General features: G+C 33.6%; 3 protein-coding genes across 23 annotated transcripts in view; 2 read left to right on the forward strand and 1 right to left on the reverse strand.

Moving 5' to 3' along the window:
* LOC106749090 (mitogen-activated protein kinase 1) overlaps positions 1-2,771 on the forward strand; it is a 6,201-nt gene extending 3,430 nt beyond the window's left edge. For both annotated transcript variants that reach the window (XM_014628181.1, XM_014628182.1), the window contains exons 2-7: positions 24-150; positions 223-333; positions 1,236-1,487; positions 1,583-1,750; positions 1,887-2,075; positions 2,245-2,771. In XM_014628181.1, the coding sequence (XP_014483667.1) occupies positions 24-150; positions 223-333; positions 1,236-1,487; positions 1,583-1,750; positions 1,887-2,075; positions 2,245-2,367 (970 nt within the window). In that variant the 3' untranslated portion in view covers positions 2,368-2,771. The remainder of the gene's footprint in view (positions 1-23; positions 151-222; positions 334-1,235; positions 1,488-1,582; positions 1,751-1,886; positions 2,076-2,244) is intronic.
* Positions 2,772-4,001: 1,230 nt separating this feature from the next.
* On the reverse strand, positions 4,002-9,140 carry LOC106749091. 2 transcript variants are annotated; one of them, XM_014628183.1, is made up of 5 exons: positions 8,970-9,140; positions 8,181-8,264; positions 7,767-8,057; positions 6,945-6,995; positions 4,002-6,862 (listed from the first exon to the last, which is right to left on the reverse strand). In XM_014628183.1, the coding sequence occupies exons 1-3, from the start codon at positions 9,007-9,009 to the stop codon at positions 7,774-7,776; spliced, it is 408 nt and encodes a 135-aa protein (XP_014483669.1). In that variant the 5' UTR covers positions 9,010-9,140; the 3' UTR covers positions 4,002-6,862; positions 6,945-6,995; positions 7,767-7,773. The 2 variants fall into 2 exon arrangements, with proteins under 2 accessions (XP_014483669.1, XP_014483671.1); XM_014628185.1 differs by lacking the exon at positions 8,181-8,264.
* Positions 9,141-10,389: 1,249 nt separating this feature from the next.
* LOC106749092 (liprin-alpha-1) overlaps positions 10,390-12,052 on the forward strand; it is a 48,803-nt gene continuing 47,140 nt past the window's right edge. For 12 of the 19 annotated variants that reach the window (XM_014628192.1, XM_014628196.1, XM_014628198.1 and 9 more), the window contains exon 1: positions 10,391-11,195. The gene's annotated coding sequence lies outside the window, so the exon portion shown is untranslated. Of the gene's footprint in view, positions 11,196-12,052 lie in introns of all 19 variants that reach the window. The other 7 variants (XM_014628187.1, XM_014628191.1, XM_014628188.1 and 4 more) reach the window with 6 other exon arrangements.

Here is a 12,052-nt window from a genome sequence, read left to right on the forward strand (position 1 = left end):
AAGAATTTTTATTTCTCTTACAGGTCTGCCTATGATAATGTAACCAAAACAAAAGTAGCTATTAAAAAAATTTCTCCGTTCGAACATCAAACATATAGCCAGAGAACTTTAAGAGAAATAAAAATTCTTACGAGGTTTAAACACGAGAATGTAAGTCAATACATGAATGTATTCTTTTAAGGATTCTTTTTTCATTATTAATATTGTACTATCTTATAACAGATAATAGATATAAGGGATATACTAAGAGCGCCTACTATAGAGCAAATGAAAGACGTATATATCGTTCAATGTTTAATGGAAACTGATCTCTACAAATTATTGAAGACTCAGGTAAAAAATATATATGCTTATTTAAATATTGAATATGCAAATTCTAACCTTATGAAATATGCATGCATGTGGTAATTTAGCCATTTCGGTATGACGTGGCCATTATTCAATGGCCAATAAGACTCCAATGCATTTATTCTTGTATAATAGTTATAGATATCTTCGTATAAGAAGTTATAGATATCTTCGTATAAGAAGTTGTTGAATTATTTTTTATTTGCGCAAAAATGTCTATTTATTATAACATAATTTGATCTAAACAAAATTTATTGAAGAAAAGATACACACGCGACTTGAAATTGAATTTTGTTTATGTACTTGGTGTCGTAGCATTATTGTGTCGTTATATTTGATGTATTATAACTGTCATATTTGAGTTAATTTTTAAATTATTCGACTAATCTGTCACAATTGTTACAATATATCATAAATTGTATCATTGTATATATTATCCATATAGAAACAATAGAAACAACTAAAAAATCTAGTGATTTTTGGCCTAGTTTTATTGAAGCTTAGTACACAAGAAAAGCTATTTTCTTTAAAAACCATTCGTATTATAACTGTTCATTCTTATAATTTTATATATATTTCTGAATTAAATAAGCATCAGTTACAATCATTAAAAAATATTACGAAGTTCTTCTCTACTTTAATTCCCACTTGCCGAATCCCGGACACGACGAATTTATCCGCGCGGTTAAAAGATACATTATAACTTGTTTACCATCATTTATTACAATTTTTATAATTTTACGCATATATATATATATATGTATATAATGTTTATATAAGTAACCCTAGTTATAATGTTAAGGCGTAAAATACCTGGTATATTATAACTAAAAAAAGAACTTGTATAGATACAACAACAAATAGCCAAATATAAATTTTTATTTCAGGCTATTAGTAACGATCACATATGTTACTTTCTGTATCAAATATTACGAGGGTTGAAATACATACACTCGGCAAATGTGCTACATAGAGATTTGAAACCCAGTAATTTATTATTGAATACCACTTGTGACCTTAAGATCTGCGACTTTGGTTTAGCGAGAGTCGCAGACCCCGAGCACAATCATGCGGGTTTTCTTACGGAATATGTGGCAACAAGATGGTACAGAGCTCCAGAAATTATGCTTAATTCTAAGGTATTGAGTCTTCTAATGAAAACACTGTTGAATTATGTACTTGAGAAAACGAGAAGTTGCTTACATGCTATTATAATGCATTTCTTTTGATTTAGGGCTACACTAAGTCCATAGACATTTGGTCGGTTGGTTGCATCTTAGCGGAAATGCTCTCGAGACGAGCGATATTCCCCGGCAAGCATTATCTAGACCAATTAAATCATATTCTCGGTGTTCTTGGCTCACCTTCTCCGGAGGATCTCGAATGTATTATAAATGAAAAAGTACTGGTTACTCTCACGCCTTTAAGTAGTTTTAAGTTTCATTCTATACAATATATTTAAATCGCTTGTTTCGCTCTTCGTTCTTCGATTTATATTCTGTCTGTAACGGAATGACGTTAAAGCATTGTCATTTCAGGCACGTAATTACCTACAATCTTTGCCTTATAAGCCAAAAGTACCGTGGACAAGTCTATTTCCTAATGCTGATCCGAGAGCTTTGGACCTTTTAGATAAAATGCTGACATTTAATCCCAATAAACGCATCATAGTGGAAGATGCACTTGCGCATCCTTATTTGGAGCAATATTACGATCCTGCCGATGAGGTAAGTTTGAGAATGAAAAAGAAATATAGATTAGAAATAATAGATTGGACCCAGATTTAATAGAGAAATATAATAGATTAGAATAATGTAGAAAAATATAATGGTTGTTACTCTATAATAACGAATTTTTAACATTTATATTTGTATTTAGTATTTGTATTAATTTTAGCCTGTGGCGGAGGAACCGTTTAAATTTGACATGGAGTTAGATGATCTTCCGAAAGAAGTATTGAAACAATATATTTTTGATGAGACCATACTGTTCCAAAATCGTCAAGAAAACACTATGTAGTCAACTGATAATTATTAATACGCCTCTGTTAATTCTTGTTATTCGACGATGTGTCAATAATTAAATCCTGTTTCTTTGTTTTCTTTATCAGGCATATCGTTGTCGAAATTGCGATAGTAAATATGCGTGATAAGCAAAATGCTAAAAAGAGATAAAAATAGAAAAAAAGAAAACTACGACAGAATAAGCAAAACAGCGAAATCGATGTAAAGAAAAACATTTCAGCGATCGTTTCATCACTCTAATAATTCTTAAGCCCCTGGAGAAACAAAAGTATGCTAGGATATCGACAAAAAATTAGTTAAGCGAAGTTAATGAACGATTAATCAGTTGATTAATTGGACGAAAAAAACGACCGCAGTGACCGCGTATATGTTTGTACACTCGCATATTCTTACTGAAAAGGAAAAAAAAATATAGTGTTTCTCATATGTTATATCGAGAACAAAATAGTATAATATCAACTGATACATAGGCATTAATATAGTCTTTTTTAAATATCAAGAAATAGTAACCAATTGTGCCAAGTGCACGCATTAAGCGCTAAGATTATATATTATGCGCTCTGAACACGGGTAATGGAAAATAGTCTGCCCGTCGATTGGACAATCGGTAGTTTCATATGTTACGTGACAAACGGTATCCTGTAATATGTAAACAATATCATGTGCAAAATGCGTTGAGTATAAGTATTTATACCCAACGAAAGAGACTTTATTAATGCCTGTACGTGTACAATCTCTCTCTTTATCATTGTCGTACTATATCGGACTGTACTGTACTACACGTGTACCGTCTGTGATTTAATTGTAAATTGCGAATATGGTGGGGCGTAACACGCGACGCAGTCTCTTCGTTCTATCTCCTCTTTTTAAATTCTGTTTACTTCGTAAGTAAGAAGATTGAGAAGAATATACACGTAACGATACGGTGTAACAGGCAATACAATTCGACTATCATCCCAGCAAACACCAAGTAACGGTGAGACATAATATCAATGTTGCAATTTTCCATTCAGTTAATATAAATGCAATTTAACATGCGTGTTATGTTGCATTTATATTGCTGAGCGAGAAATTATAACACTGATGTTACGTTACTGTTGCTTTGTGTTTGCCAGGATATCTTGGTGTTCTTTGTCGAAACATCGGAACTATTAGCATCGAATATCTCCTTCATGATTTCCCCTCTTTATAATCTTTATATTATTTATTTTGTATGATATTTTCATCTTATATATGGGTGAACGGGCGCGCGTGCGCGAGAGTGTGTATGTGTGTGTATGTGTGCGTGCGTGCGTGCGTGCGTGCGTGCTTAAATTCATTTGATATTTAATGTATCTTTGATAGTTAACCGCTATAGCGAATATGACTTGCAAGCGCCACAGTCGACGTATTTCTCTCTCTCTCTCTCTCTCTATATATATATATATATACATACATATATATATATATATATATATATATATATATATATATATATATATATATATATAGGAGGATAATAGAATATAATTTATGTTATAAAAGAGGAGAATGAAGAACAGAGAAGAGAAAAATCTTGCTTTCCTGAGCGTCATGATAATTGTGCCCAAGAATATTAACATACGAATAAAGGAATAATTCTCCCATATATAACGTATAGAAGAGGTTCCCAATTTCTTTATTTTTACTATTTATGTTCTATATTGGGGATCTTACAAATTATATATTATGTGGAATCTCGACAACTTAATCTACTATTAACCACCAGCGAGAAATGAACCATCAAATCGACGTCTCGGAAACAATCGAAGTTACATCGAATCGACGTGAAATCAACGATGTTTGTTCGATGTTCATTTCTCGTTGGGGAAATCTTCCAACATTACAATTTAAAATCTTTGATGAAAATTGATTTTAAAAATTGTATCCGTTAATTGTCCTCAATAACTACACTTATAATCTAATCTATAGTGAGAAATTCCTTGATCTTGTTTTCTCACTATGAGTTATTAGGAGACTAAGCGGAAATAGTAAGACAAGTTAAAAATGTTAATAAGTGAAGACAAAGAACATTTACTCCTCCTATTACTAGTTATTGACTTATCGATTTTTACGTTCTTCGATACATCCAATAAATTAATAATTACAGAAAGATTCATTGTTCATAAGATTCTTCTTAAACCTAAAATTACATCAATTACAATTCTGGTTGAATACGACTATTCGAAAAGTTCACTGTCTTCTTGAGAAAATTTGAAGTTGAATTGAAGACAAATCGTTGAGTTGAAAACAAATATTACGTTGTTTGGAGAGTTCATTTCAAATCTCTCCATGTTGTTATGGTAATCAGTGAAAACGAGGGTATTCCGGACGATTTTGCGTTTGTCAACAAATCCTCCCAGATCTGTGAGTCCGCCAAAGGAACCTCCGCAGGCCTTTCCAATCATTTCGGCAGAAATCAGGTGGAAAGGATGGAGAATCAATCCACTTTCGCCATATGATACTGTATCGCTTTCAGCGTAGTTTTACGGCTTCGTAGACCATGAATGAGATATCCTTTGTGTATGGAAATGCCTGCATCACCCACTAGATAGTTCGGAAGTGGGAGTATCGAAGGTTCGAAGCGATTTCAACGTGGAAGACCAAGCTCGCTCTGGCCGGTCAGGAGGAAGTTGATGAAACTCTTCGAATGAAGGCCTTCAGCCAAACGAGACCGTCAATGCAGCGAAGTTCAACCTAGATGAAGGCTGCCATCGCAGCCCTGAACTGGCCAACAGGCGTGGAGTTGTCTTTCATCATGATAACGCCTTAGATTTCACTTCACGTTCAACCGTAGGAAGCTATTGGACTTCGAATGGGACGTTAAACCTCCGTATTCTCCCTATTCTCGTTCCATTTGACTATTATTTATTTCTTTCTTTGAGAAATTTTCTTCGGGACAAAAAACTCGGGTTTTTGGAAACCCTCAAAATTCACTTCGACCAATTCTTCGCCAGTAAGAAATCGTTTCGTTTCTGGAGCAAGGACATCATGCGGCTAGGTCTTTTAGTTTTCTTAACCAGTTAGCTAAAGTCTAATACTTTTGCTTAATTATTTATTTGAAATTTGTGTGAAATTGCATTTAACACTGACATATTGTACTAATATTTACACGTATTGTTCAAAATGAGCACCTCGTGTCTCTATGCACGCAAGTAGACGTGCTTCCATTGACCGCATCCATGCAAGATCATTACTAATATTAACAGCAACTTCATTGACGCTTATTATCAACTTTTATTAATATTAGAATTTGTAACTATAATATTTTTCACATATTTGGTATTATGATATATCGTTTTTCGTACATTTTCAGGATATACTGTGAGTTTATCCACGATGTTTCATTTATATTTCGAATGTTATAAATGCATTCTAGAAGTAATATCTCTGCATGTTTAACAAAAATAATTAAAAATTTTTGATACCGGAAAAAATGTATATAATTTTCTCATTATTATTATGAATTGTTTCGGAACTTATGTTTTCCAGAGTAACTTGTTTACTTTAAAATTCACTATAATCTGTAATTAAAAATCCAAAAACAATAATAACATCACTAATTCACAAATATACATTATATTAATTTCCGTGGCATAGCAATTATTCTTGCATCGTTTCCAACATTTTCTAGCATTATACCTTTACAAATATTTTCTGTGAACGATATAAGAATATATTATAAGCATAGTCTTTCAAGATATCATCAGAGCACATTAACATTAAAAGTTCCCGTTTGATCATTGAGGTAAAGCAACGTTGACCATGGTTAGAATATGGATAAGTAGTCACTTCAAGATCGAAATCACAAAGGTACGCATTGCAAGATGAGAAAATGCAAAAATTAGAGCGGTACTATCTTTCAGATAAAATGATCTAACATTAGTTTGCTTCATCTCATTTGCATCAACATAATTTTGCTGCAAACGATATTCTGTAATTGCAATCATTAATTCCTGCAGTAATTCGCCAAATTTCACTTAAGTACTAACCAGCAATTAATCACTAATATTTTCTCCAGTGATTGTCAGTAATACTTTTCTGTAAGGATTGTACGAGGACATCAACAGCCAGATTAATATTTACTCTTATCATTAAAAAACACAAATACCACAGAGACGAAAGCTCACCTCAGCCAGAACGGGAATGTAATCTTTAATGCGACAGCTAAACGTATCAGAATTTTGGTGATCTCGATAACGAAGCTGAATTGATGATTGTTTATATAACATTTTTTGTTCAGAATGACCTCCCAAATATGCTGGCGAAGTTCGTCGGCTTATTCGCGGAACACTCTGCATAATGGTATGTCCAACTTCCAAGGACCCTTTTACCCCATTCTCAAACGCTGATGATCTCTATGGAGTCACCTCAGTATTTGTTTATCTCATTCCTTCTCCATCTCATTCTGCGAGAAGATAGAGAGGGGAGGAAGCGTCGCAGTTCCGAAGCCAAACTTGGACATGCCTGTTCTGTATAACGAGAAATCGCGATAACTTCATATAATATTAAATACAATATTAGGTGAAAAAAGAAAAACTTGACAAAAATTACATTGATTACTTTGGCCTGGCAACTGTCATGCTTGGAACTTTAGAAATTGTTCTGTAAAATATAAATTGTATCACATTCGGATTAATCATGTTACTTACAAATATTACAATCGGTAATACAGATATAGTATCCAACATAGCATATAATATTGCAGTAATATTGCAATACATTCGAAATATGTAAGTATTGTGTGAAATATTACAGAAATATCACTAATATGTTACAAGTTTATATATATAAGTAACATATTACAATTATTTTGTTGCAATATACCATAAGCAGCAAGGGAATGTCAAATGGCACTTTAATGACGTCTTATTGACGTTGGGTGCATAATTAAGATGTTATTAAAACCTAATTTGACATCATTTGACGTCATTTGCTACTTGGTATATTATATATTGCATTAAAGTAAAATATTTCAGAGATAATGTATTGTTTTGTGATATTACGAATAATTTGACTAATAATTAAACTAATTGAATTAATTTTAATAATATTAGAAGTTTATTATGTGCTATATGAGATATTATATACCCCACACCCAAAATAAGAAAAAAATATATATATATGTATATGTGTGTGTTGTGTTTTGAAAACATTTATAAGAGATAATTTTGAAATATCTTTTTGAAAGGTCTCAAAGACGTCTCCAAGATATCTTCAAGACGTCTTTTTAATAAAGTCCCAATGATATCTTAAAAAGAACATCCTAAAAGCGTCCTTAAAAAGACGTCTCTTACATCTTTTAAACATGCATGTTGTCCGGGATTTTTATGGTTGTAATTCCATAAAAAATACAAATGATCAATTATCACATACCTCTTTCTTATAATTCTGTATGGTGAGATGGAAATTTCTTCAATACTGCGAGAAAAAGATTGTAGAAAGCATAGAAGCTTACACTTAAGATTACTATAAGGGTGGATCCAAAGATCCAGGATAAAAAATTGCCATCTATTATGTGAGAAGTCTCTTTTCTCTTTCGGGCACTAATTTCACCCAGTGTCGTACCTTTTCGCTCTTCCATAAGTTTTTTCATATTTGCGAGTTTTTCCCGCAGCTCATCTACTGATTCAGCTATCTCTTCGATAGAATCTTCACCAAATAAATCTACAACGTTCACAAGTAATGGTATTATATATAGAATATAAAGCAATGATACAAACTCCTTGATATTAAGCAAATGTATATAGTTAATTGGAAACTTAATTCAACACTGTCATTTAGTCTCACCGGAATTAAAAAAAGTGAAATAGTGACTGCTTCTTAGTAGAAAGGATGACAAAAAGCGACTCATCTTAGGCATAAAGATGATGACTAAAAGTAACATTTTCTGTCAAATAATTTGATAATAACTAAAACCATTTAAGCAAAAAAGTAACACTTAATCTTATTTTCCTAGATTTATCTTTGGATAACTAAACATATAGCGAATTCTTTTCATAATATGGTTTGAAAGTTCATAACAAAGAAAGATCAAGAGCATGAATAATAGAAATATGCTTTTGGAGCAGTTTTATTAAGAGAGACGGCAAAAAAAAAAATATATATATATATATAGAATGACTATATCTTAAAAATTTAACAGTAGTTCAGAAAAAAATATAACTATAGTGATCTATTTTGAACAATAACGAACTTCTTACTAACTTGTGAAGTAAAAGTGACTTAAACAACTGGATGGTAGCACTATTGAATTAAAAAAAATCTCAGAAGATTTTGAAATGATATCTTCAAAACAATTTATGAAGCAGAACCTTATATATCTAATAAAATTTACAAACTGAGTGAGAGCATTGAGGTAAGCTGCAGAAAATGAAAAACGGGGGATTTAAATTAGCGTTATCTCGGCGAATTTTCAATATTATTTATATACAGAGAAAAGGTTCTTACACTGACCATTGCGTTTCCATTGATCATCGCAAATAATACTAGCTTAACGTGAAATAATATTGAAAGTCATTCATCAAAATCAGATAAACTTTCATTCCTTACCGAAAATCCCGGAAAAACTAAACTTACCGGCGTTACCTGGCGTACAGTTGTGCGTCACGGTCTTCATGATGCTGATCGGAAAAGTACGCTCTTTAATGTTATTTTTTAGTCTAAAGTGAGAGGAACGATATACACATGTATTGATTATCCAGCATCTCGTGATGCTGTGGCGCAGTCGCTGTTCATCCGATGGCGAACATGCGGATAATCGTAAATATCCATTAGGGATGCGTTCGGGGAGCTCGCTATTAGCGCTACGTAGCGCTATTGTTGTTCGAGGAGCTATGTTAGTAATGCCACCAACACTATCATGACGTCATTAATGGTACTGTTTGACGTCATAAGTTCACGCTACGAACGCTGCTGTTTCCGAGGTGATGTGTTGATAACGTTGGCGTTCTTGAAGCTCCGTGAACATTGCTGATAGCAATATGGCGAAAATATGGTTGTGTATAATGTTACGTTAAATTTAAGGTATAAATTTAGTATTAAAAATAAGCTAACATCAAAATGGAAGATTGTGTAGAATTAAATCTACATGATGTTGAAACAGAAAAAAATATACAATTAAACTTTCTATAGCTGAAGTTCTTAGAACACAAACTGATAAGTTATGAATGTTAAATTCATGTTTAATGTTTTTATTATAATCATGTTTTTACTTTAATTATCGGTTTTATTTAGTTATTACTTTTCCTGTCACATCTATAATTATGAGGAATGCGCAAAAAAGTGAATTATTTATATTTAGTCATTTATTTAAATTTATGATCGGTAAGGTATATAATATAATAAATTATTAATAAATTTGCTATATTTAGTTGTATATTACATTCATCGTTTTCATCTACAATGGGTTGTAATAGTGGTTGTATTACAACAATCCTCTTCGTCACAAGAATCAAATAATGCTCCATGTTGTTTACTACACTCTGGCGTTTCAGCGGTGCAGCGAAAACGAACAGACCTCTTCATTGCACTTTTGCACTGAACTGAACTATTTTGTACTAGTCTTTCTCAGTGCGGTTCAGTTCAGTGCAGTTCTAGTGCAATTTTAGTGTAGCGAAAAAAAACAGACCTATAGTATCGATACATAGGGAAATAGGGTTTTCCCCCAGAAAAATAAGATTTTCCTCTACAAATTGCGGGGAATATTTATATTTAGCTAAAAGAAATCCTTATTTCCTTATATATCGATACTGTATCGTCCAATTTTAGCTCGAATCGAAGCGACAAATCGAATGTGCTAGTAAAAAGGAATAGACTTTCATTTCCAGTAATTATTTCTAGTGATCTAATAATTTCCAGTGATTTCTGGTAATCTGGTAATTCTCTCACGGCTGATTTGAAATGCGAAGAGGATATTACGATCGATCTTGACTGTTGCGGTACGCTCATTCTCAATAGTGAAACTGAGCATGTCGCATGCCGTGATGGCAGCCTTCGGGTGGAGTCGGGCGCGCCTTCGGCGACAGTGACTGACGTCACGACACAAGATGGCCGCCGGTGTCGGAAATGGTGTAGCGTAGACGAGACTAGGGCGGTAGGAACGAACCCTGGTAGTAGGTGTGTCGGTGTTTCGACGTTGTGCGCGATACAACACCCTATCGGGACGATGCCGTGTCGTGTCGTAGCCGCGGGCTGAGCTCGAAGCTTTCGGTACCGCCAGTGACCGCTCGTCATACGAATTATATGTACGGTTTGGCACTGTGTCTTCTCCGGTATCACTCCTCTCTCTCTCTCCCCCCCCCTCTCTCGTACTCTTCCTCCCTCTCTCTCTCTTTCTCACTTCTTTCATCCTCTCTCTCTCTTTCTCTCTTATTATTGTTAATGATAAGAAAACTTCGTGAAATTCTCTCGGTCCACGGCGAAGAAACGGCTAGTTCTACTATGTGATTCTTCGTTTTACGTGCATTTTCGCAAGAGGGATACGAGGTTTTCCATGAGATCCAATAATTGTCTCCGAAAAATCGGAGTGTAGGATTGACGAGAGCACAAGGAATGAACTGACTGTCGAAAGATTTCGAGAAGATGAGAACGAAGTGATTGTTTCAGGTGTCGCGATAACTTAACCGGCTTTCTTTTGAGTCAAGGTAAGGTGGTTTGCGAAATGACAAACCCCGGACGGCTATGTAAAAGCCAAGTCGGAAGTCGCGACACCGAACGAGGAATGAGAGAATCGCACAGCGAGATGCCCAGGGCGGGAGATAACAGTCATTGCTGTCACCGTCGCCACTGTCTCTCCCTCTCGCCGTGAGTGTTCTATAGAACTGTGTCCAGTATCATTGCTACTATACCTTTTTTTGTTTGGATCCATAACAGGTGTAGTAAGCCACAACAGGTGTAGTTTTGCTCCAAATAATAAAATGTAATTTCTGACAAAAGGTATTTTTTGTGCAGTCAAAAATAGGAGTAAAAAATTTCATTACAATTTAGTGTTTAGAGCAGAAGGCCGTGTTCATATCTACAATAGATGTAAATGTAGCAAGCTTTCTGCTGTATGTGATAAAATACAACTTAACTTCTGATAAAAGGTGTTTCGTGTGCTGCCAAAAGTTACAATAACACTTAAAATTTGACACTGTTATCTGATAGCATTGGGAACATTGCTAGAATTTACAATTTAGTGCTTAGAATAAAAGTTTAAAGGCTTACTATATTTATTATAGATCTAGACTAAAGGTTTACTACATCAAGATCATTCAAGATCCAACCTTATACTAATACATTGCTAATTCTACTTATATTACTCTATTACAATTACTGTACTAACACACGACTGATATTGTCATTATCACTAACAAGATCAGCACTGTTACTACCACAACCATCACTATTTACTATTTGTAAACACTATAACTATTAAAGGCGGTCTACAATAACCGTAAATACGTACATAGTAAGATATAAGCAATAAGCTAATTGACCAACTACAGTTGATTATTCTTAAATTGTGAGAATCCCATTAATTAATTTGCTTACAATTTATATCTTACTGCATATTTTACAGCTATTATAGATGATTATTTACTGATGATACTATGATTATCACTATCACAACCACTATTATTATTATTACCCTTATCACAGAACAGTTTTACTTTATATAG

The sequence above is a fragment of the Dinoponera quadriceps genome, unplaced genomic scaffold, assembly GCF_001313825.1.
Source record: "Dinoponera quadriceps isolate SergipeBrazil2010 unplaced genomic scaffold, ASM131382v1 scaffold3214, whole genome shotgun sequence".
Taxonomy (NCBI): Eukaryota; Metazoa; Arthropoda; class Insecta; order Hymenoptera; family Formicidae; genus Dinoponera; species Dinoponera quadriceps.